Source organism: Kogia breviceps, chromosome 1 (genome assembly GCF_026419965.1).
Source record: "Kogia breviceps isolate mKogBre1 chromosome 1, mKogBre1 haplotype 1, whole genome shotgun sequence".
Classification (NCBI taxonomy): domain Eukaryota; kingdom Metazoa; phylum Chordata; class Mammalia; order Artiodactyla; family Physeteridae; genus Kogia; species Kogia breviceps.
The window spans coordinates 932163-956517 of record NC_081310.1 but is presented as its reverse complement, the minus strand read 5'-3'; the positions used below and the strand labels follow the sequence as shown (position 1 = coordinate 956517).

The following is a 24355-nucleotide window of genomic DNA, read 5'->3' as shown; positions in this document are numbered from 1 at the left end:
TTGTGCTACACGACAGCCCTCCGGAGGGAGCTGGGGCGGGGCCTCACTCCACTTTGGCTGTTCCTTTTGGCGCTGTATTTAAGCTGCTTTCCTTCCCCGCCCCCAGTCTCCGCCCCGCCCCCAGCCGCCGCCCCGCCCCCAGCCCCGCCCCCGCTGTCTAGATTGGCCAGGCAAGTACTCCCCGGCCCTCTGACTCACTAGCTGGTCGATTGTTTGAACTCTTCTAAAGACTTTCTGTTCTTACACCTGAAACGGCCATGTTTCAGGAGGGACAGGGTCCACCCAGCCTTCTCTGTCCCACGGCTCCTGATTCTTCAAAAACTCAGCTCAGGACTTCCGTGGTGGTCCAGCGGTTAGAACTTCGCACTCCCACTGCAGGGGGCCTGGTTCGATCCCTGATCGGGGAACTAAGATCCCATACGCCACGAGGCAACTAAGTCCACGTGCCGCAACTACTGAGCCCACGTGCCACAACTAGAGAGAAGCCCGTGCGCCACAACGAAAGGTCCCGAGTACCACAACTAAGGCCCGATGCAGCCATAAATAAATAAATAAATACTTTAAAAACAAACAAACAAAAAACCCAAACACTCATCTAGATGGTTCCTTCTGCCTCTTCCCTTTTTTTTGGCCACACCGCGAGGCTTGAGGGATCTCAGTTCCCCGACCAGGGTTTGAACCCGTGCCCTCGGCAGTGGAAGCGCCGAGTCCTAACCACTGGACTGCCAGGGAATTCCCTTCTGCCTCTCTCTGATTCCAACACCAATATCTCCTCTCCTCACTCCACTCAAAGTCTACCCGTCAGAACATCGAATCCAAAAGAATGAGCTCTTAAGCGTCATTTAGGGGAATTTTGCTGCTGTGATAAAATGTGTTTAATATATTTCACAACTACCCCCAAGAGTAATATGACCATAAAGGGTTTGGGATTTTTTTTTTAATCATAAAACCACAAGGACAAAGACTCGAAGGGAGAGACGGTAGCCACAGCATCTGGGGGAGCTGGAATCAGAACGTCAGGTGTGAACTGGTTTATCAGCTCGAAGGTGAGCCCTAAGCCAACAGTGGGACAGCTGTGCAGCACCTGTTTGTATCCCAGGACCCTTAAAAAGCTTGCTGACTTGGTGACATCAGGTATCTTTAGAGGGGGAAGAGGTGAAACTAAAAACAGGAGGACCGGGCTTCCCTGGTGGCGCAGCGGTTGAGAGTCCGCCTGCCGATGCAGGGGACGCGGGTTCGTGCCCCGGTCAGGGAGGATCCCGCGTGCTGCGGAGCGGCTGGGCCTGTGAGCCGTGGCCGCTGAGCCTGTGCTCCGCAGCGGGAGAGGCCACAACCGTGAGAGGCCCGCGTACCGCAAAAAAAAAAAACAAAAAAAACAGGAGGACTGGTTGGAAATTTATGTAAGAAACCCTCAGTCTCTCAGATCCCCTCCTCCTAGGAAGGCTACGGCTGTTCCCCTAGTCGACAGAAGACTGGAAACTCTGGAGAGAATAGAACAGGGCTGTCTGCACTCGTGGGCTCCTGGAACAGTGAATTAGATTTTGAGCCAGTATTGAGTGAAACTTCACATATTGAATGTTGAGACCCCCAGGACCTTCCCCAGCTCAGCTCTCAGAACACAGGTCTTATTCCCTCCAGGCAGGAGGGTGGGAGATTCATCTCTAGCAAATCTGAGCAGCCCCAGAGAAGAAACTTACATGAATCAGTCCCATTGCGTCTCCCTGTACTGACACGGTCACTGACAAGTCCCACCTGTGTACGCAGAGTTTCCAAAGAACCTATGAGGGTCCCAGTCTTACAGATGAGCAAACAGCGAAGGGTCGTCAGAGATCGGAGAAGGTCCACAACACAGAAGTCTCACCAATACAAACAGAAAAAGGCAAACTTGGAGCCAGAAACTAGGCAAAGAGATTGTAAACCTGCCCCTCCGAATGAATGAGTGAATGAACGTCTCTGAGAGTTAAAAGAAGAGGTTGTGTCCTTAAGAGAAAGACCGATATGGCGTTTTCAAAAGTACCCTTGGAAATGAAAAATGGTAGTAGAAATGGAGGCAATGGAAGATACAATTGAGGCCACTGCCCAAAAGAGTGTGTGTGGTGCTGGAAAATAAGAGAAAATCAGAATATCAACCTCAAAATCTATCATCTAAATAACTGACAGTCTAGAAGAGAGCACTGAAAAATGGAGAGGAGAAAACCGTCAAAGAAATAATCAGAGAAAATTTCCCGGAGCTGAAGGGCATGAGCATCTAGATTTAAAGGGCCCAGGAAGGATCCAACTCAGTGAGTAAACACAGCCCACACCAAGCCCTGTCCTTAATGATACTTCATAACGCCGGGGAAGATGCTAAACCTTTCCAGAAAGGAAACAAAGAAACGGGTCACATTCTAGGGGCAAGGAATCGGAATGGCAACAGGAGAGGCTAGGCAACGGAGCAATGCTTTTGCATTCTGAAAGGATATTATTTTCAGCTAAGGATTCAATGCCTGGCCAAAATCTCACACGTAAAATAGCATAATGACATTTTATAATGTGTCAGATCTTATAAAAGTTGGCTTCCCAAGCACCCTTCTCCAGGAGCCTACTGGAAGAGGTACTTCACTAAAACAAGAATGTAAACCAACAAAGAGGAGGCCTGAGGTTCCAACTTAAGAGCCTCCAGAGGGTGGGGTGTGCTCCCGGGTGCAGAGGGCAGACAGCTGCGGACAGGGGACCGCATGGGGGTGCTCTTGAAGGAAGCACACAAACCGTTACCCATGGTTACCCTAGAAGTCAAAGTGGGAGGGCAGAAAAGGGGCGTTTTTCCTTTTTCCCTTTATATTTTTACATAATGTTTGAGTCTTGACTAGAGCATATGTTACTTGTCTAATTTTTCTTTTAAGAAAGAAAATATGCCCCCTCCAGTGGACAAGCTTAACCCTTCAGTCATGACGACAGAATTTTCCTTTTGTTCAGGACCTGCAAAGGACTTTCTCTAGGTCAGGGGTCCCCGGGACCCCGGTACAGTCAGGAACTATTAGGAACCCGGCCGCACGGCAGCAGGTGAGCCAGGTGAGCGCAGGTGAGCCAGCAAAGCTTCACCACTGCTCCCCGTCGCTTGCATTACTTCCTGAACCCGCACCCAGTCCGTGGAAAAGTTCAAATCGTGTAGCCAACCTTGCCCAGTCATTAGGCTGGAACTTTCTTATTCCAGGAGAAAGTCTGTGAGTTGGGAGCCGAGGTCTTTGGGGCCGGGAGAAACTGAGTCTCTGAGAAGATAAACACCCCTCCCCCGTCTCGGCGTCGGGCTTTCCGTCAATGCAGAGCCGAGGAAGGGTTTCTTTGGGGTTGGTGGACTGTGAAGTCCTCTTTGTCCATAGGCGTTTTCTCTGCCCCAAGGCCTCGAATACCCGTAATTAATCTCTGTGCAAGGACAGGCTTCTTGTGTCTTTGACTGGCTGGAAGTTGTTTGTTTGTCAGAGATCTTATCTTGACCCAGAAGAGCTGATAGGGTGATAGGATCGTAAAACCAGAATTGATCTTTCCTGCTCAGTAGGTGTTCGCTACAATATGGGGTTGGGGGGAGGTGATATTTTAGCCCAGGACAAATGGGAGATTTAATATATGTCACAGGTGGGGGGAGAAGAGGTGGATTGTCATTGAATAATGGCCACGTTTCATAGTAATAAAGTCCAGCTCACTCTGTAGTGTGGTCTAATCCCCGGGCTTTCTTTGCTCTTTGTCAATGTATCTGGATTAATCCCTGCAGAGCAACAAGCCAAACGTCCGAACCACCCACTTTCCTATTCCCAGCAAATAAATCAGACGGAGGCCAGCTGAAATCTGGGCCAAGCACTTAGATGACTTGTGTGTCTGATTTTTGTTCCATGGTATGAAACTCAAAATAAACCTACAGGAAGAAGTTTCCCAGATACCGGCTAATTCACGGAAGACATCGTAAGCCTCTTGAGCCCACACGGGAAGCTGATGAGCAAACGCACTGTGGACGCAGATGCGACGCTTTAGAGAGAATTCCCACGGAGTGACTCAAGTCTTACTAAAGTCCCGTGTTCAGTCTGAAGCCCTAAAACTGAACGCGGAGTCTCTGAAGAACTTCTTAGGGTCCAGAAGGAAGACACAGAAATGGGGAAAGGCTTGGGAAATGGGGCCTCTGAAAAAAGGTTGTAGGGGATGGAATTTGAGCTTTGAAAATAATGTGTGAACAAAAAGAAACTTGTGATAGCAAGCACGGACGGTCCAAGAGAGATTGGCGTGAACGGTAGAGGAGGAGGCGTTTGGTTCAGATGTTAAGAATTAAACGTTCTGACTGTGAAACTTGTCAAACACAAAAATCAATAGCCAAGCGACTGAGGGAGAGTGACCGAGGCTGTGTCAGGCTCTCTGAATATACGGACCAGGCTTCTCGACATAAAGACGTACAGGCAGATGTTTAACGACAGTCTCTCCCAGGCACCACAAGTCTGATATTCCAAGCAGTTGGCAGAGAGATGAAACCATTCAGCCCACACTTGGCCCCTCTGCTTGGCCACGGCACCTAAAGTGGGTTCACTTTCCGGAAGAGCAGTACGTGCTCTTGAGAAGCAGGACCGGGTCCCAGGATGGGGTGAACCCGATAAAGAGGGAGGGGGGCAGTGAGAAGTGATAGGTCTAAGCGGCTCTAGAAAAGATCAGTCTTTTTCCGGCCCTGGTTATCAGGTGTGGAAAACTTTAGAAAAGGGAGGGGAAATACCTAGAGAACACATCTAGAAATAAAGATACAGTAATTCTAAGAATGCAGGCTGTTTATAGGGATGGGGAATGGGTTTGTGTGATTAGATCAATCCCAAGAATTACCTTGTCTCTATAATACACCTTTCTGTTGAGGAGATATAACATCTTCCTTGACCAGATGAAGCTAGTCCCTTCTTTTTCTTTTAATTTAAACTTAATATGTATTAGGTACTGGCGTACAGTGGATTTACAATGTGGTTCTTGTTAGAGCTGTAAGGCAACTTGATTCAGTGTGTGTCTAACACGCATATCTTTTCTTTTTCCTGTTCTTTTCCCACGTAGGTTATTACAGAGTGTTGAGTAGAGCTCCCTGTGTAGTGCCTTCCTTTTATGAAAGAACGTCACCAAATTACAAGGCCGTTTAAGTCACTCTTTGCGTTGCCGGCAAACCCAGGACTCACCCCCAAGCTTTTCCCCTTCTGGCCGGTCTGTATGCTGGAGCACAGCCGTCCTGCCCTCGTCATGGGAACTTTATTTCTCGCCGTGGCTTCTGTCTCGACTGCTAACCTTTCTCTCGTGTCCCGCAGCTGGGATGAGAGCAGCTCCATCAGCAGCGGGCTCAGCGACGCGTCTGACAACCTCAGCTCCGAAGAGTTCAACGCCAGCTCCTCACTCAACTCCCTGCCCACCACGCCGACGGCATCTCGCAGGAACTCGACGATAGTGGTACGTGGCAGTGCGGAGGCCCAGGCCGCCTCCTGCAAGAGAACCACGGGGCAGACCGGGCCGTGCCTGTGCGCGGGGTGGCACGTCCGCTCACCTGCCCCGTGGGACCGCTCCCCACGTGCCCTTGGCCAAGTCCTCCTTGAGCTGGTGGAAGGAAGTCCCCAGCTCTGCCGGGCAGTCACCTGAGGCGTGAGCTGCTGTCGCGGCGGGCGGGCCTCTGTCGAGCGCCCGCGCCAGTTCGGAGGGATGCCCGTATGTGCCGTCCCACCCGGAGAGGAAGAGAAGCCCGGGGTCTGTGTGCTGCCCTCTCTGGCGGCCTGGAGGTGCGGGCGGAAGGCTGGCTCACTGTCTGCTCTGGAAGAGTCGGGACACCCGGCGGCCAAAGCCCCCCCCCCTCCACCCGGTCCTCCCTTCCCCACCTGAGCGTCCACTCTGCCTTCTCGTCTCCAGCTGCGCACGGACTCCGAGAAGCGCTCGCTGGCAGAGAGCGCGCTGAACTGGTTCAGTGAGTCGGAGGAAAAGGCCCCCAGGAAGCTGGAGTACGACAGCGGCAGCCTGAAGATGGAGCCCGGGGCGGCCAAGTGGCGGCGAGAGCGGCCCGAGAGCTGCGACGACCCGTCCAAGGCCGGGGAACTGAAGACGCCCGTCGCCCTGGGCCCCCCCGGGTCCCTGAAGAAGGGCAGGACTCCGCCGGTGGCCATCACCTCCCCCATCACTCACACGGCCCAGAGCGCCCTCAAGGTCGCAGGTGAGCCGAGCGACCGGGGCCCGGGGGGCCCAGGGCCAAGTCCTGCTTCCCCGGCTCCCTCACAGCCGTTAACCCTGGGGAGACGGCCGGCCCGCCCGCCGCTTGCACGTGCCGTCCACCCTAGTCTCCGGGCCGTCCCGAGTCAGGGAAGGCGGGCAGTACGGCGTCTGTCGTGCCGACGCGGGCATACAAATGCCACGTGCGTAAAGCCTAGGCCCAGGTGTAGAGGAGCGGGGAGCCTGGCCTGCCCCGCCTCACACTGTCCAGTGGTTCCCTCTGCTCTCCTGGGACGCGCGGGCGATGCGCTCGTCTTCCTGGGGGCTTGTTGGCCATCCCAGGGAGGTCCTGACACAGCATCCGAATCACGCCGCTCCCAGAGGGGCCCCTCGGTGACCCGCAGCCTCGGCCAGGCCCCCCCTAGTCCCTAACCACCGGCAGACACAGCTGAGTCCCGTCCCTTTGCTTCCCCCACCTTCCCTCCCTGGACCAGGGTTAGACGTCACTCCTTGATCATCTTTGTGATCCGCTCGGCGGGTCCAACCAAAGTGGGACACCCTACCCTGGGGGCGGCAGACAACAGAGAACAAAACAGTCAATCGGAGGAAGCCAGTCCCGCCTGGCGAGAAGGGTCCCCAGCCTGCGGGGCTCCCGCTCGCCCGCCCGCGGTTAGACCCTAAAGCCCCACGGCGCCCCTCCTCCCGGGGCCGGAGACGGCGGCCTCAGCACTCACTCCTGTCCGCCCTCCGCAGGCAAAGCCGAGGGCAAGGCCGCCGACAAGGGCAAGCTGGCGGTGAAGAGCGCCGGCCTGCAGCGCTCCTCCTCGGACGCCGGCCGCGACCGCCTGGGTGACGCCAAGAAGCCTCCCTCGGGCATCGCGCGCCCATCCGCGTCGGGGTCCTTCGGCTACAAGAAGCCCCCTCCCGCCACAGGCACGGCCACCGTCGTGCAGACGGGGGGCTCGGCCACGCTCGGCAAGGTCCAGAAGTCCTCGGGCATCCCCGTCAAGCCGGCGAACGGACGCAAGACCAGCCTGGACGTGCCCAGCAGCGCGGAGCCCGGCTTCCTGGCTCCGGGCGCCCGTTCCAACATCCAGTACCGCAGCCTGCCCCGACCGGCCAAGTCCAGCTCCATGAGCGTGACGGGCGGGCGGGCCGGCCCCCGGCCCGTGAGCAGCAACATCGACCCCAGCCTCCTGAGCGCCAGGCAGGGCAGCCCGACGCCCTCCAGGCTGAAGGAGCCCTCCAAGGGGGCCGGCGGGCGGGCCGCCCCAGCCCCCGTCAACCAGACGGACCGGGAGAAGGAGAAGGCCAAGGCCAAGGCCGTGGCCCTGGACCCAGACAGCGTGTCCCTGAAGAGCGTGGGCTCCCCGGAGAGCACGCCCAAGGGCCAAGCGAGCCACTCCCCGGCCCCCAAGTTGGCAGAGCTGCCGCCAACCCCCCTCAGGTACCCAGGCCGGGCGCTTCCTCCTGTCTGCCCGCCCGGCATCCTCCCGGGGTCCTGGTGCTCCTTCGACGGGGCGGCCTGTCCCCTGCTGCCCCTGGGCCTCCCCCCGTTCTCCAGGCGGCGGGCGCCCCTTCCGTCTTTCGGAGCTGTTCTCAGTGCCCCCGATGTGCTCTGAGCCTCTCTGAGCTCTTGCCTGCGTGGTTTTGCTGTTTCATTTTCTCACACACGCATCCGTTTGTGCGTAAACCCACTCTTGTCTCCCTGATGCATGTGCTGCCCCCGCGTTAAGACTTGAGGGTGCCCAGGTCAGATCTCCTCCCCCATATCTCCCAGCGGCATTGAGAGAAGCCCCCCGTGCTTTGCAAAGAGCCCGAAAGCGAGGAAACAGGACCGGGGTTTGGCTGAGATCCAGACTGCCTGTTGTTTCTCTAACTCCGTGATCCTAAATGTCCTGTTTTATCGTCGCTTCTCTCAGGGCCACGGCTAAGAGCTTCGTCAAGCCACCCTCCCTGGCCAACCTGGACAAGGTCAACTCCAACAGCCTGGATCTCCCTGCTCCCGCTGACGCCCATGCGCCGAAGGTCCCAGACCTGCACGCTCCGGGCCCGGCCGCCGGGGGCCCCCTCCCTTCCTGCTTCAGCCCCAGCCCGGCCCCCGTCCTCAACATCAACTCCGCCAGCTTCTCCCAGGGCCTGGGGCTCATGAGCGGGTTCGGCGCCCCCAAAGAGACCCGCATGTACCCCAAGCTCTCAGGCCTGCACAGGAGCATGGAGTCCCTCCAGATGCCCATGAGCCTGCCCGGTGCCTTCCCCAGCGGCGCCCCCGTCCCCACGGCCCCCGCGCCCCCCGCCGCCCCCGCAGAGGAGGACACCGAAGAGCCGACCTGGAGCGGAAGCCCCAGGGCCGGGCAGCTGGACAGGTAGGTGGGCGGGGCCGAGCCCCGTGAGCCCGCCCCTGCCTCCGGCCGCGTCTGGCTGCCGCCCTGTGACCTCCGACACGCGTGTGCACGTTCAGCGACCTCCTCTGCTTCTCAGCGACTCTTACGCAACAGGAGTTCGCGGCTGGGTTGAAATTCTGATTCCCACCTGCTGCACGAGGAACCAGTACCCAGACGTTCAGTGGCTTCCCCAAGCCCTCGCCACTGGTTTAACCTGTTTAACCTGCCATCCGAAGCTTCTGCTTCCTAATCGTTGGCCCCGATCGTCCCTATTATGTCACATCCTGGTTTTCATCTACCCCAGTATGATCTTTAAGAAGCTAATCAGAGGGAATTCCCTGGCGGTGCAGGGGTTAGGACTCCACGCTTTCACTGCCCGGGGCCCGGGGGTTCAATCCCTGGTTGCCGGGGAGCGGTGGGTGGGGGGAAGCTAATCAGAGAAAAACATCAAACATCTCAGATAAGTTTCTCAAATTGTGAGCCCAGAGGCGGCTGTGGCTGACCTCCCCTTTGCTTATGGGGACGGGGGACACGCACCGCCGGACGCCCTGGGTCCCGGTGTTGCATCCGTCAGACCTCTGCTCCCAAACTCGAGTTCCTGAGATGGACCCACATGCTTCTCTTTTTCCCTCCACAGTAATCCGCGGGATCGCAACACTCTTCCCAAGAAGGGGCTCAGGTAACCCTCACGTGTGTTTCTCTCTCCACCTGCGGCTCCTGGTCTGTATGCAAACCCGTAACTCGCCCTGTCCCGGGCCCCGGTCACGCATGCGGTGCCCCTTTCGGCCGGTCACGTGTACCTGGTTCCCGTACATCCTCCCAGGCGCCCACCCGGGCTCACTGCTGTGTGTGCGTCACCTTGTCGCCGGGGCTCTGGTGACAGAGGAGAGACGGGCTTGCACGTGGCACTCACGCACTTCCCTGCACCCGCCTGTGCTGTCTGCCCCGGTCCCGCCAGCACCGCCCCCTCCTCCAAGCCTGAGGGAGAGCGGGCCACCTCTGGCCACTCGGGTGGGCGGTGGGTCCTGCAGTCCGCTGACTCCTGCTGCTGGGGCGTTCGAACGCCGAGCTCTGTCCTGGGCCTCCGTCATCTCGGCCCGGCTTGGGCAGCCCCGCGGCGACGTCCCCGGCCCTTCCGCCCCTCCCGAGGTCCGGGAGGATGCTTCTCCCCACCCCCACCCCCGTAGCCAGCCCCGACGGCTCCCACCTCCTCGTCCCGCTCTTGGAGCCCAGCTCCGCGCTCAGGCGGTAGAAGCCCAGGCCGAGCTGTCGGCTGCCGCCCGCAGGTACCAGCTCCAGCCCCAGGAGGAGGCCAAGGAGCGGCGACACTCCCACTCCGTCGGGCTGCCCGAGTCCGACGACCGGCCAGAGCTGCCGTCGCCCCCCGCGCCGCCCGCGCCCCTGAGCGCCAAGGGCCAACTCACCACCGTAGGTCAGTGTCCTTGGTCGCCGCCGTGTCGGGCGGCGGGCAGGGCAGCGGGGCCTCGGGTCTCACCTCGTACTTGGTTCGCGCCGTGGCGGCGGCTTCTCGGGTCTCAGCTCACCCGTCCGTCGTGAGACGCACGGCCGAGTGCGCCTAGACCCTGACCTGAGACGTGGCCCCCGGGCCCAGGCTGCGGGGTCCTTGCGGCATCGGGGAGTCTGCCTGTTGGCGCGGAAGAGCCGTAAGGGAGGCCCAGGGCAAAACCCGGTGCAGCCAGAGGGGAGCCGCCGCACCCAGCACCGCGACCCGGCGTCGGGCGGCTGGGGAGGCAGGGGGTGAGCGGCGGGGGGCAGAGGTGGGTCTGCCCCAAAGCCGGGACCGTCCCATCCTGGAGGCGGGGCTGAGGGAGACCCGTGCTGGCCTCTCCCTTCCTGGTGTCTGAGGAGAAGGGGAAGCTTGTGAGGAGGAGGCGACTCTGCTTCAGAGACGGGAGGGGCGAAGGCCGGGGCTCAGGGCCCTACTTCCTGGGGGCTGAGTGCCAGGGGCCCTTGAGGACAGGGCGTGGGCCGGCCTGTTGCTTCCCTCCTGCGTCTCCGAGTCGACTGCCTCTTTCAGCGGAGCGAAGGGAGGCAGGAGCGAAACCTGAGGACCTGTGACACGCCCGTGGGACGACTGGGGAATCTGAGAAAACTGGGAGTCGGGGTCAGCTTGCTAGAGAAGGGCGCGATGCTCAAGGGAAGGTCACCTGGTCCCCGAGAGCCCTCACAGCGAGGGCGGGGCCCGCTTGCTCTCCGTCTCCATGGAGACCACACAGGGGGAGGCGGGGGGGCCGGGCCAAGCCACGACCGTCACCTCGCACGCGTCACGTCGCACGCGTCACGTCGCACGCGTCACCTCGCACGCGTCACGTCGCATGCGTCACCTCGCACGCGCCAGAGGGACCCGAGAGAGGTGGGGTTGTCTTCTTCCCGGGTCTTCTGGAGGCTGGACGTCCACGGAGCGTCCAGGGAGCCCGCCACCCCCCCCACCCCAGGCATGGAGGCCGAGAGGCGGGGGCCGGGGGGCCGGGGCTGCGGACACGCTGCCGGCCCCGGCCTCCCAGCCGGGGTGACGCCGGGCACCGGCCGTGTTTCGGGGAACGCGCCCCGAGCGGCGTGCTTCACGGGGAGTACCTTCCCCTGCGCGGTGCCCGGCCGCGTGCCCCACAGCCTGACCCCTGTCTCTCGCCGCTTCTCTTCATCACTCGGGTCTGAGTCCTGCCCTGAACTCAGGCCTCCCCGGCGGCAGCCAGTTGTGTGTTAGAGAGATACGACACCCCGTTTTCATCAGCACCTCCAAGTGATGCGAAGGTCTCAGAAAAGCCGCCAGGCCCCCAGCCTGACCTGCGACAGCGACCTCCCGGGGCAGACGGGCCCGAGGCAGGGGCGTTCGAACAGGCCGCGCCCTGCGCCCCCGGCTCAGACGCGGGGTCCTCCTCGCAGGGCTTGCCCTCCCGGGCGCGGCTGTGCACGCCGGCCTCCTCCCCGCCCCTCCGTCCGCCTCTGCTCCTGGCGCCCCGCCCCGGGGCCCAAAGCTGATGCCCCTGCCTCTTCTCCCGCCCTCCCCGCCCTCCCCTGTCCCCCCTCTGTCCTTCCAGTGAGTCCCACTGCGGCCACCACGCCAAGAATCACCCGCTCCAACAGCATCCCCACCCACGAGGCCGCCTTCGCGCTGTACAGCGGCTCCCAAATGGGGAGCGCCCTGTCCCTGGCCGAGAGACCCAAGGGCATGACCCGGTCAGGATCCTTCCGGGACCCCACGGACGACGGTGAGACCCCACGCCGGTGCGGTTCACGCTCGTCCCAGCTCTGCCGGGTCCCCTCTCGCCCGCTGCCGCCACCACCGCGCACGTGTCCGCCTCACAGGACACCCAGTTGGGCCATTTCAGCTCGCCCTTCCCGTCCCTTTGAAGGGTCTGGGGGCCCAGAAACCTTGGGTGGCACCGTCTGGCCCTGGGGCTTTGGGATGGAGCCTCTCCTGGGGGCGGGGGCGGGGGGGCGGCCTGGAAGGCTGATTTGGACGGCGCCCTCGGAGCACGCCGCCACCGTCCTCCCGTCGCCCCCGCCATCAGAGGACGGGACCGCTTACGGGACGCAGAGGTAGCTCTTAAAGCCCTACGAGGATTAGGCGTCTCATTCCTCTTTCAAGAACGCTCCGAAGACCAGCTTCAGGGCGGCCCTCTGGGCGTGGTGGTCAGAGCCGGAGCCCGGCCTTCTGGGGGCGAGACTTGGTGACTTCAGGGCGCGCGTCCCGGGGGCTCTCCTTGCCGACGCGCTCCGGTCCTCTCAGGGCTGTCGCTCGTGAAGAATCAGAATGAGTGTCTCGCGCTTGGAGGCTTTTTTCATCTGCACGGTCCCCACTGCGAAGAGGAGGCACAGGCAGAATTGCGTTTCGTTCTGAGCAGCTCTGAGGAGAACTGCCCCCTCCTCAGCAGCCACGGTGCTTTCCTGATGGGGGAGGCGGTGACACGTGCCCTCCCGGAGCCCGGCGCCCCCGGGGGAGCAGGCTGAGGACAGAGCCCTCGCCCCGGCTGTCAGAGGGCGCGGGCCGGAGGCGGCAGGCCAGCTCTGCCCGGAACTCGAGTCCTCGGCGGGGCCGACGGCCGCCTCCTCTGTTCTGTGCTCCGCGATCAGAAGCCGAACCCCCGCCTTCGCGCTCCTCCCGGGAACCCTCCCCGGGTTTCCCGGCCGAGCGCTCTGCTAACCCTCTGTGTTCTGCTTCCCTTGCAGTTCACGGCTCAGCGCTGTCCTTGGCCTCCACTGCCTCTTCCACCTACTCCTCAGTAAGAGCCTCGCTTCGCCCCCCCACCCCCCGCCCCGCCACATTGCGCCCTGGACCCTCCTGGGGGCGGGGCGGGGCGGGGACCCCTGGAGCTTAGGGCACGAAGGGGGCGCTTCTAGACCTCGGTGGTCCTTCCGGCCTCACCGCCGATCCCTCGGCGACCCTGGCGCCTTTTGTGCCTCCTTTGAAATACGGAGAACGCCCTGGTCGTGGAGGCGTTCTGCGCCGGGGAGGGCGGGCCGCGCTCAGGGACCCCGGAAGCCGCGCTGCTGCAGACTCTGCCGCGCGCTCCTCGTGGGCCCTGGGCCCGCGTCTGCCCGTGAGACGTAAGCTGGTCCCTGGGTTCGTCCTGCCTCTAATGCTTTGCTCCTTCAAGCTGGTGGCCACAGGGTTAGTCCTCAGATCAGCAGTTTCATTTCCTAGCCTTCCCGGCCACGGCGGAGGTGGCTGTGACCTCTGCTGCAGAGGCGTGTTTTATCGAACCGTGGTCTGGGGTCTGAGCCCACCCCGTGAAGAGCCAGGCCCGGCCACAGGGCCTCAAGCTCTTGGCGCGCTTCTGCGTCTCGCTTCCTCGAGTCCTGCGCGCTGCCTTCGCCTCCGTAGTAACGGCCTTCTCTCTCTCTCTCTCTCCCTCTCCCTCTCCCTCCCTCTCCCCCCACCCCCCTTCTGTGCTCCTTCTCCAGGCTGAGGAGAGGATGCAGTCTGAGGTAGGGTCCCCAGCCTTCGCCCCGGCCTCCCAACACCCCTGCACCCCCCATTTCCTTGCGAGGCTTACGCCTCTTCTGCCAACGCTAAGTGCACCTCCCTCTCCTCCACAGCAAATCCGGAAGCTTCGCAGGGCACTGGAGTCATCCCAGGAGAAAGTAGCCACCCTGACGTCGCAGCTCTCCGCCAACGTGAGTGCCGGGGAGGGGACAGCCGGGCAGCTGTCTGGGCCCAGACTAGATGAGTTCAGCCCCAGGAGAACTGTCTCATAAGGTGTCCCGTGGGCTTTGCTTCCAGGCAGCGGAGGATCTGGGGGCTGGTCTCCTCCTCCGAGTTGGGGTGTCCCTGAGGAGCCATTTGCACCCCCACCCGAATTCATAGGTATGGAGGGGCGCCCGCCCGGTGGCCTGTGAAGCCCCTAGAGAAAGAGAGGAGGGTTTATATCGGTGGTTCTGCGTGGAGGTGGGAACAGCCTTGCCATTGGCCGTGGACAGAAATAGTCACGCGTCAGGACTGCCGACCCCCTGGGACCCTGTGCCTCTGCCCGAGTCTTTGCCCACCCCGGCCGCCGGCAGGCACACAGCTGGCTAGCAGGACTCCCTCTGGGAGCGGCAGCGCTGCCGCGAGCCCGGCCCGGGCCCCGGCCGCCTCGTCTTCTTGGGGCTCAGCTGGGGAGCCCGCACTCCTGTCGCCGCCCCCAGCCCGCCCAGACTACGTCCGCTTAGAATGCGCTTCTCGTGGCCTCGGTTTTGCCGCCCTGTGAGATGGGGAGAAACGAAGCTGCCCCCCAGACTAGGCCACAGAAGCCTCTCCCCAGCGACCGCGCTGCAGACAGAGAACATAAGAGCCATTTTCCCCCAAAGCTGTAAACAACAGCTGAGCCGGATCTGCGGAGCTTTCCAAGTGTTTGCACAAAGTAACCATGTCTGCAATTTCCGCAGTCCTTGCTGGTTTTTTTCTCTTCCCTTCCCCTCTGGGGAGCCCAGCTGTCAGGCCCGGATCTCCCTGGAATCAGGTGGAAGGCCCTGCGCCGCGGTTTTGCGTGTTTCCAGTACATTCGGGCAGCCGTGTCCTCGGCACGCTGGCCGTTCTCTTTGTTCGCTTTCTTCTCTTTCCCAAGCTCTCAGCCGGTCAGTTGTATTCTTACTGGCTTGCACGAAGCTCCTATCAAGCCTCTTCCCCCACAACTGGGGACCCATGAGAATCGTAATAGAAACGAGACCCATCTCTTCTGTCCCTGGCGCCTCACCCAAGGCCATCACGTCCGGCAGAGCCCAGGAAATTCATGTCTGGGAGACCGCAGCGGGGGAGGGGTGTCAGAGAGCATGAGCTTGTCTGACTCATTTACACCCTGTCAGTGTCGTGCTGTCCTGTCTGGGCCAGAGCCAAGAGAAGGAATTTAGAAGGTGACTCTCTTAGAACAGGAAGTTCCCTTTGGCTGAGACAGGACAGACTAAACGCTCGGACACGACGGTCCTGAATTTTGGAGACAGGCTTTTGCTGAGGGTCAGAGTCCTGGATTCTGCAAGGTTCTCTGCTGTTCTCAGGGTCCCCCGATTCCAGGCCTTCCTTGTGTCCTGCTCACTGGGACTCCCCAGCTGCCCACGCTGGGCACGGCCTGGGTGCCTTCCCCCTCCCACATGCCAGCCTTTCTCCAGACCCCCGCTTGAGCCCCGAGGGCGTAAGGCTCCCTAGTGGGGCTGGGGGGAAGGGAGGCTCAGAGCAGGGACAGGATGGGGGGCGGCAGCCCCCCCACCCCGCCGAGGAGAGGGAGCCCCAGACGGGAAGAGGCCGGCACAGAAAAGCCCCCAGGAGCCGGGGTCTCGGGGCCTCTCACGAGGAAGCGTGCGCTCACAGACCAGGGGTGTAGGGGACATCACAGAGGCGACCCAAGGCCAGGAAGGCGGGCGCTCCCCCACCGGCAGGTGGAGGTGACCCCATTGTGGCACAGACCTGCCAAGGAGCCCGGCCTGGACCAGAGAGGCCTCCAGCCTGTGTCAAGGCCAGGGGGCGGACGCTACAGCCGACCCCCAGGGAGGCAGAACCACCAGCCGGCGGGAAGCAGGGGTTGCCGGCCCCCAGAGCCCGTTCCTCTCCCAGAGCGGGCGTCCCCCTCTCTGGTCCCGGCCTCAGCACGCCCCGCTGCCCTGCAGGCCTTCCTGCTGGCCGAGCTGGAGTTCCTGCCTCTCCCCCCAACCAGGCCCTTGGGGGCCCCTCGCGGAGCCGGCCCGACACCTAGTGGCCAGGCTGTGGAATTGCCGCGAGGTGGCCCAAGCTACCGCTGCAGCCCCAGGATCAGGGAAAGAGCAGCCAGAACCCGAGAACGGAGGCCCCCTGGGCGCGGCGGGGGGCGGGGGGGGGAAGCTGCCCCAAACCCGTTCTCTGGGAGTGATGGGGCCCTGGGGGAGGCGTTACACCAGGATAAAGCGGCGGCCCCCGAGGTGACGCCCCCCTGGAAGCAGGGGGCGGTCCCACCGCTGCGAACTGTAGGCGTCGCATCTCTAGACGCCTCCAAAGACCCGCCCCACCCTGATGCTGTCCGGGCCGCGTCGTCACTCAGGGAGCTGGGCCCCCCAGGAATGTTCTTCGGGCCAGAGAGGGGAGCAAGGTGTAGGAGCCCCTACGCAGGGGCTGGTCCGCTCTGAGAACCCGCAGTCAGCCCAGCCACCTCCCACAGACGTCCCCTCCCCTCCCCAAGCCCAGGCACCCGGCGAACCCCCGTACGCGTCTGTTTCAGGCCAACCTGGTGGCGGCTTTTGAGCAGAGCCTGGTGAGCATGACATGCCGTCTGCGGCACCTGGCGGAGACGGCCGAGGAGAAGGTGAGAGCCCGGGGTGGGGGCGGGCCGGGCCCGCCCTCGTGCCGCCCTGGATCCTCCACCTGCCCCGACTCCCTGCCCCCCCCATCGGGTCTGGAGAGGCCCGAGCCCAGCCGTCCCCCAGCCACAGCCGTGACGCCACTTCGCTTCTCTCTCAGGACACCGAGCTCCTGGACTTGCGGGAAACCATAGACTTTCTGCAGAAGAAGAACTCTGAGGCCCAGGCCGTCATTCAGGGGGCGCTCAAGGCCTCAGAGGCCTCACCCAAAGGTAGGCCTTGCGGCCACAGGGAGGGCTGGAGAGAGGCTTACTGCAGCCTTTCTCGCCCGTCGGGCTTCTGGAAGGCGAGGGCCCTCGGACGGTCGGCGAGGGGGGGCCGGGGCACGACCCCGCCACCCCAGGGGGCGAGGGAGAGGAGAGGGTCCTCACCTCCGACCTCAAGCGACTGTCGAAGACAGTTGCCGACACGGCACTTTCCTCCTAAAAACGCGAGGTGCTCCTGCCGTACAGCCCGGCGGTCAGGCTCCTTGCTATCTGCGCAAAGGAGCTGAAATGTTATGTCCCCGCAAAAACCTCAACGTGGACACCTACGGCAGCCTTACTCACAGTCAGCAAAACTCGGAAGCAACCCCGACGTCCCGCGGTAGGCAAACGGATGAATAAACTGCCATAGCCAGACCGGGACACGTCACTCGGCGTCATAAAGAAATGAGTTATCAAACTACGAGAAGACGCCGACCGTGTTAAGGGTACAGTGCTGAGTGAGAGAGCCAGTCGGGAAAGGCTGCGTGTTGTGTGATTCCGACTGTACGACGTTCCGGGAGAGACGAGACGCCGGGGACGGTGACAGGGCCGTGGCTCTCGGGGCTGCGGGCGGGGAACGGAGGTGGGCAGGCAGAGGATTTGCGGGGCTGTGACAGCACTCTGCAGCGTGCCGTGATGGGGGATATGTGTCCTTATCCGTCTGTCCAGACCCACAGAATGTACCACCAGGAGCAAAGCCCGGCGTAAGCTCTGGGTTCCGGGGAAGAGTGGCGTGTCAGTGCAGGTCCATGGATTGTAGCAAACGTAGCTTCTGGAGGGGATGTTGATAGTGGGGGGGCCGTGCACGTAGGGGGGCAGGGGGTAGTGGGGCATCTCTGTACCTTCCGCTCAAATTTTCCACGAACCTAAAAGTGCCCTAGAAAGTAGTCTGAGACACTAGCACTTCCCGCTTTGACATAGACGTGTGTGCGCGCAGACGTGCGTGTGACCCCATTTGTTCCTCGCTTCGGTTCTGCGAGGGGAATGAATCGACTCTTCCAGTGAGACAGAGGTCACAGGGATTCCATGGGGCCCGAGTGACAGGTTAGCCTGGGATTTAACAGCCGGTCAAGCTTTGCTAGAGCAAGTCATGACGAGGGGTGATCTGGGTGGGGGGCTGGCGGTGGGGGAAGGTGGTCACAAGGTGCAGCCTTCCGGTAGGAGATGAATAAGTACTAAGGACGCGGGGTGCGACGTGAGTAATACAATTAACACAGACAGCTGCTTGAAAGCGGTTGAGAGTAAATCCTAAGAGTTTTCTCATCCCAAGGAAAACATCTCGTCCGGGGCTCCAGCCTCAGCTTTTTCCTCTGGCCGTGCACACTCTCCCTGGTGCTCAGGTCTGTCCGGTAGCTTCTGTAAAAGCTCTTTTTCTTTTAAATTGAGATACAGTTCACATGCCATGCAGTGCACCTTTCTAACATGTGCAATTCAGTGGGGTTTAGCATATTTATAAGGTTGTATCTACAACCGTCACCACTATCTAAATCCAGAGCATCTTGGTCACCCCACAAAGAAACCCTGAACCCCTTTAGCCATCACTCCCTCCTCTCAGCCCCGGCATCCACTAATCCGTTCGTTTTCTGTCTCCGTGCATTTGCCTATTCTGGGCATTTCACGTAAATGGAATCACGCGGTCCGTGGTGTTTTGTGGCCGGCTTCTTTCATTCCGTTCAGTGTTTCCAAGCTCCATCCATGGTGTGCCATGTGTCAGGACTTCATTCCTCTCTCTGGCTGAATAAAATACCCCACTGTATGGATGGACCGCACGTTGTTTCTCCGTCATCGGTTGGCGGACACTGGGTGGTTTTCACTTTTTGCCTGTTACGAAGAACACGACTGTGGACGTTCGTGCACAGGTGTTTGTGTGAACATACGTTTTCACGTTCTCTTCGTGTATTCCACCCGGCAGTGGAATTGCTGGGTCACGTGGTACCTGTTAACTTTTTGAGGAGCTGCCAAACTTCGTCAAAACGGCCGCACCACTGTCCTTCGCAGCAGCTTGAGGGCTCCGGTTTCTCCACATCCTTGCCGACGTTTGCTGTTGTCCTTTTTGGTGACAGCCACGTCCTCGTGGAGGCGAAGTGGTATCTCATTATGATTGGGGTTATAAGTTCCTCAGTGGCTAAGGATACAATGGGCCTTCTTTCATGTGCCTGTTGGTCAATTGTGTCTCTTTACGGAGAAATGTCTACTTAATTCCTTGGCCTATTCTTCAAACAGGTTTTCTTTTTACTGTTGAGTTTTAAGAGTTTGTAATATATTCTGAATGCTAGCCCCTTATCAGATATATGATTTGCAAATGTTCTCTCCAAGTTGTTGGAGTTGTCTTTACTTTCTTATACTGTCCCTTTTGTAACCGAAAGTGGGGTCCGGCCGCTTGCCGCTCAGAAGCCAATAAAGAGGCCAGGTTGGTGGAAAGGAAAGTTTACTTTATGTTGGATGCCGGCAGTCCGGTGGGGAGGGCAGACACCTGTCCAAAGGCCGACCGCCCCCACCGACAATCAGCGGGCAAGAGCTTTTACAGACGGAGGGAGGGGGCTCCGTGCAGAAACAGCACAGGCAGCTCTGACGGTCATCTTGGAATAGGTCATCGGTGGTCTGACCAGCGTCATCTTGATTCTTTTAGGTACAGTTAATCTTCTAGTTCCAGCATCGGTTTGTTCCCATTTCTTGAGGCCGGTTCTCAGAATTGTGGCAGCTTAGGTCATGGCTACAGCCCGGTCATCATGTAGTTAACTTCTTCCACCTGGTGGGGGTCTCATTGTCTATAAGACAGCTCACAGGGTACGGCTCAGAATATTATCTGTAGCCCTTGAGGAGGAACTAAAGGTCCTTGACTATGCTTGATGACTAACCTATTATTATTTGGTCTCCTTTGACTGTTTTCCTTTGTTTCTGCATTTTCTCACTTCTCTGATTAAACTTATTCTTTGGCTAAAGTTTTTCCACAGACAAAAGGCAGGCTGAGGACGTGGGGGTGGCAAGGACCACAGGGTCCTGCTCCATTTCACCGTGAAGAACCAAAGCTTTCCATTTTGATGACGTGTAATTGATCTGTTTTCTTCTTCGATTTGTGTGTGTGTGTGTGTGTGTGTGTGTGTGTGTGTGTGTGTGTGCTTTAGGTGTTGTGTCTAAAAAACTGTTGCCTGATCCAAGGTCATGAAGATTTATTCCTGCATTAGCTTCTAAAAGTTTTATATAGTTTTAGCTGTTTCATGTAGATCTTTGGTCCATTTTGAGTTACTTTTCCTATATGGTGTGAGGTAGGGGTCCAACTTCATTCTTTTATAAGAGGCTGTCCTGTTGTCCCAGCACCATTTGTTGAAAAGACTATTTTCCCCATTCGCTTATCTTGGCAGTCTTGCAGGAAAATCCATCAGCCATAAATATATGGGTTTATTTCTGGATTCTCAGTTTTATGCCATTAATTCATTCATACGTCTATCGTTAGCAGGTACCACCCTGCCTGGAGTACTATAGCTTTGTAGTAGGTTTTGAAATCAGAAGGGTGGGTCCTCCAGATTTGATCTTTTTCAAGATGGTTTTGGCTACTCTGTGCCCTTTGTTTTCCCATGTGAATCTTAGGGTCACGTTGTCAATCTCTGCAAATTATCTGGCTGGGATTTTGGTGTAGAGATCGTATTGACTCAGTACGTGAATTTGGAAAGTACTGTCGTCTTCACAATGCTGCCTTCCATGACCATGGCAGGCCTTTCCATTTATTTAGATATACTTTAATTTCTTTCAGTAGTGTCTTGCAGCCTTCAGTATACGTCTTGCATTTCTTTTGCTGAATTTAATTTTTGATCCTCTGGTAAATAGAATTGTTTTCTTAATTCCTTTTCAGATCAGTCATCACTAGTATAGAGAAATACAGTTGATTTTCTTGTATGTTCATCTTGAATCCTGCAGACTTGCTGAGTTCATTTATTAACTGAATGGGTTTTACAACTTCTTCATCTGTTATGTCCCTTTTCTTAATCTGTGTCAGGCTCCTGAGTCCCATACCTCTATTTGCAGCTGCTTATTAACGCTCTCCCTTCTGCACTGTTGCCCACTTCAGGTATAAACCCCTGCCTGGTCACCGAACCCACCGACAGGAGCGTCATCCTGTACGTCTCCCTGTCCACCCCGTGTGGTCAGTTAGCTTCCGCACGTAACTCACACGTAGATCCGTGTGTCTGTCCTCCGCTGTCTTGTCACTCCCCTGGCTTAGGCTGTCACTTGGCTGCTGGGTTATCACAGTAATTTCCTAACTAGTCTTGTGTTGCGACAGCCCTCCTGTCCCTCTGCCCCCAGAGTGATCCAGCCACATCAGTTAACATCGGAAGTCATTGCAATTTGAATTTGCTTAGGTGTGATACTGACGCTGTGAGGTAATGCCCTTATTCTTAGAAGTGTTTCGTGGTAAAGTGTCACGTCTGCAACTTGCTTTCACATTGTTCAGGAAAATGTTCTGCGTGCGGGTGTGTGTATGTGTGTGCACGTGTCTGTACGCAGAGAGAGTGTGCACTGGTGCACATACAACAAAGCATCAGTTGTTACGTGGTGGGGAGGGCCTGTGGGTGTCCCCCCTTGTGCTGTGCTTTAAGTGTTTCTGTGAGTTTGAAAGGTTTCAGAAAAGCGAGTCAAAGGGAAGGAGGACACACGCAAACCCTGCAGCAGGGGCGCCCGCTCCCCCGGGTCTAGGATGCGCTTTCTCTCTGGCCGCGTCCACATCTCCCGTCACTTCTCCTGCGGGCTCTGCCCCGGCCTCCGCCGCAGAAGCAGCCAGCCTTTGTTGAGCACCTCTAGTATGCCAGGCACTGTTCTGAGCGTGGTGCTTACGTTAACTCGCTTCCTGCAGGTAGCAACCCTATAAAATATATTTTACAGTTGGGAATAAGATCAGAGAGGAGAAGTAAGTGGCACAAAGACAGCTCCTAAGCGGATGGGCCTGGGATGTTGAGCTCTGTTTCTAGCTTCCCGGGCGCTCCTGATTCTTCAGCTCTCTCTGTGTCCAATGGATACGTGAATCCTGTCCTTTGCTTTCATGTTTTCCTCATTCTTCTTGACCCAGGTTCAACTTGGCCATCAGAGAACTAATGCTTAAAGCAATGATGCCTACTTTACTTTGCTTGTAAAGAGGTAATACGTGTACATGGCACTAAATTTTAAATGCACAAAAGATTTAACTTTTTGAAGATTGTTTGATTCTAAAGCACGTCCTTTGCTCTTAAAAGTACCATATAGGGCTTCCCTGGTGGCTTAGCGGTTGAGAGTCCGCCTGCCGATGCGGGGGACGCGGGTTCGCGCCCCGGTCCGGGAGGATCCCACGTGCCGTGGAGCGGCTGGGCCCGTGAGCCATGGCCGCTGCGCCTGCGCATCCGGAGCCTGTGCTCCGCGATGGGAGAGGCCGCAGCAGTGAGAGGCCCGCGTACAGCTAAAAAAAAAAAAAAAAAAAAAGTACCATATAGCATATTTGAAAAATTTAATTGACAGGCTCACAGCTAATTGGACCCCCAAGTAACTGATGATAGATACTTGTTTTGCTGCCTTTCATTTTGTTGTTAAGTAACTAATTGTAAATTAAATTGATCACAAAAGCAATACACGTTCTGGAGGAAAATGTGAACTAGGGGTTGGCAAGCCCTGGCCCATTGGCCAAATCTGGCTCACCATCTGTTTTTTTTTTTTTTGTTTTGTTTTTTTTTTTGCGGTATGTGGGCCTCTCACCGTTGCGGCCTCTCCCGTTGCGGAGCACAGGCTCCGGACGCGCAGGCCCAGCGGCCATGGCTCACGGGCCCAGCCGCTCCGCGGCACGTGGGATCCTCCCGGACCAGGGCACGAACCCGCGTCTCCTGCATCGGCAGGCGGACTCTCAACCACTGCGCCACCAGGGAAGCCCTCACCATCTGTTTTTAAATAAAGTTTTCCCGGCACACAGCCGTGCTCATTAATGTGCATACTGTCTGCGGCTGCTTCAATGCCAGCCAGCCTTGCCGAGTAGTTGTAAGAGAGATCAAATGGCCACAAAGCCTCAGGTGTTTACTGTCTGGCCTTTACCGTAAAAGCTCGCCAGCCCCTGATGTAAAGTATACAGAAGGGTGTGTGGTAAAAGATAAAATCCGTCTCCCCGAACCCGCCTCCAAATCCCACTCCCCAGGGGTAATTACTGCTAATAGTTTCTTGCGAACCTTCCAGAAATAATTTTCTCTGCAGATATAAACAAATATGTACGGATCCGTAGCTCCATTTTTCTACAAACGAAAAATTCTTTTCTTCAGTGAAGCGTATCCCCTTGAGAAGTTTGCAGACCTTTTAAAGTAACTGGAGGCGTGCTGGGTTGCAGCGAAGCTTGGTCTGATAGTCACGGAGCGAAGGGTTTTCCGTGTGCTTTGGGGGCGTGGTGATTCCTTCAGCGGATCCTAGGATCTTGCTTTCCCTGTTGTATGAAGGGAAAACTAGAGTGGAAAGATCCATTGCTGGTCCAGGAGAGGCGAGAAGAGAACCAGCCACGTCTCCTGCACTGAACAGGGGAACAGCTGCAGACAGGCACCTCTAGCCCCCTCCTTCTGGGCTAGGTCCTGCCACTTTGCCTTTCTCCTTGTTCTTGCGAGACTTGCGCGGTCACCCTGGAGGGGGCTGGGTCAGAGGCGCACGCGGGGGTCCCCCCGCCCGTTTCTCTCCGATTTCCTGTGAACCTCTAAGATTTCATAATAAGGTCTTCAAACTGCAGTCCTCTCGGCACAAGGCCCACTTCCTTCGAGGAGGGGCCCCCCCGGGCTCGCCCCGCCGGGCTTGTCCTCCAGCACGCTTTGCTGTTCCCGCCTCTCCCCGGCCCTGCCACCCAGCCTGAGGAGCCCCAACGCACAACCAGCCCCCCGCAGGGCCTTTGCAGGGGCCGTTTTTCGGCCCTACGATCATTTTCCAGCGTTCCCACCTGAAGAGCTTCGGTGCTTTCAGCACTCAAAGGCCGTCTCCTTTATTAACCCTTTCCTTCTCCGTAGTGGAAGAGGGCGTCACTTTGGTGCCATTGCAGACCTTCTCAGAGAGCTGCAAAGATTTTCTGCCCATCAGATGAGGAAACTAAAGCTTTGGGGGTTTAAATGTGGGGCCCTTGGCCTTGGAGCCCCCAGCCAGCATTCCTGGAGGAAGTCCTGAGGGCGTCAGGTCACTGTGTCCAGAGGACTGTGGACGCCTGGCCCGGGCTGCCCCTTCTCACACCTGCTCAAGCCGAGGTCCCTGGATTCTGTGCTGCTCTTTCTCCCCCTAGACTGGGAGCCTCCTGAGGATGGGGTCATTTCCGGCTTGTTTTTTTTAACCCCTTAAACCTTGGTTACGTTGAACCGTGACGGGCATTCGGTAAAGGCTCGTTGAGAGGGTGATCCCAACGAATGAGGAGCGGGGACGAGGAGGCGGGCGGCTCCTCCTCTTTCTCCTGCGGCGAGACTTGCCCTAAGCCTCCCGCCGTCTCCTTTAAACCCACCGTGTCTGTGCTCGGCCCCTAGAACTCCGGATCAAGAGGCAGAACTCCTCGGACAGCATCTCGAGCCTCAACAGCATCACCAGTCACTCCAGCATCGGCAGCAGCAAGGAGGCCGATGCCAAAAAGAAGAAGAAGAAGAGCTGGGTAGGTGAAGGTTTAGGGGAGCCGCATGGGACGCTGGGGGACCACACCACCTCAGCACGGGAGCCAGACTTCCAGAACCCAGCTCGATGAGTCCCACCTGATAGGAG

At 58.3% G+C, this 24355-nt stretch overlaps 1 protein-coding gene across 7 annotated transcripts in view; it reads left to right on the top strand.

Annotated features, from left to right (window-relative positions):
- The window catches only part of NAV1 (neuron navigator 1), a 209578-nt gene that overhangs the window by 170858 nt on the left and 14365 nt on the right, over window positions 1–24355 (top strand). For 6 of the 7 annotated variants that reach the window (XR_010839241.1, XM_059059033.2, XM_067027116.1 and 3 more), the window contains 13 exons: window positions 5298–5436; window positions 5887–6184; window positions 6934–7627; window positions 8103–8546; window positions 9202–9243; window positions 9851–9996; window positions 11624–11794; window positions 12756–12808; window positions 13491–13514; window positions 13626–13703; window positions 16250–16333; window positions 16489–16600; window positions 24127–24248. Coding sequence is in view for 6 of the 7 variants with exons in the window: in XM_059059033.2 (XP_058915016.1) it covers window positions 5298–5436; window positions 5887–6184; window positions 6934–7627; window positions 8103–8546; window positions 9202–9243; window positions 9851–9996; window positions 11624–11794; window positions 12756–12808; window positions 13491–13514; window positions 13626–13703; window positions 16250–16333; window positions 16489–16600; window positions 24127–24248 (2407 nt within the window). In the remaining variant the exon portion in view is untranslated. The remainder of the gene's footprint in view (window positions 1–5297; window positions 5437–5886; window positions 6185–6933; window positions 7628–8102; window positions 8547–9201; window positions 9244–9850; window positions 9997–11623; window positions 11795–12755; window positions 12809–13490; window positions 13515–13625; window positions 13704–16249; window positions 16334–16488; window positions 16601–24126; window positions 24249–24355) is intronic. The other variant, XM_067027096.1, reaches the window with a different exon arrangement.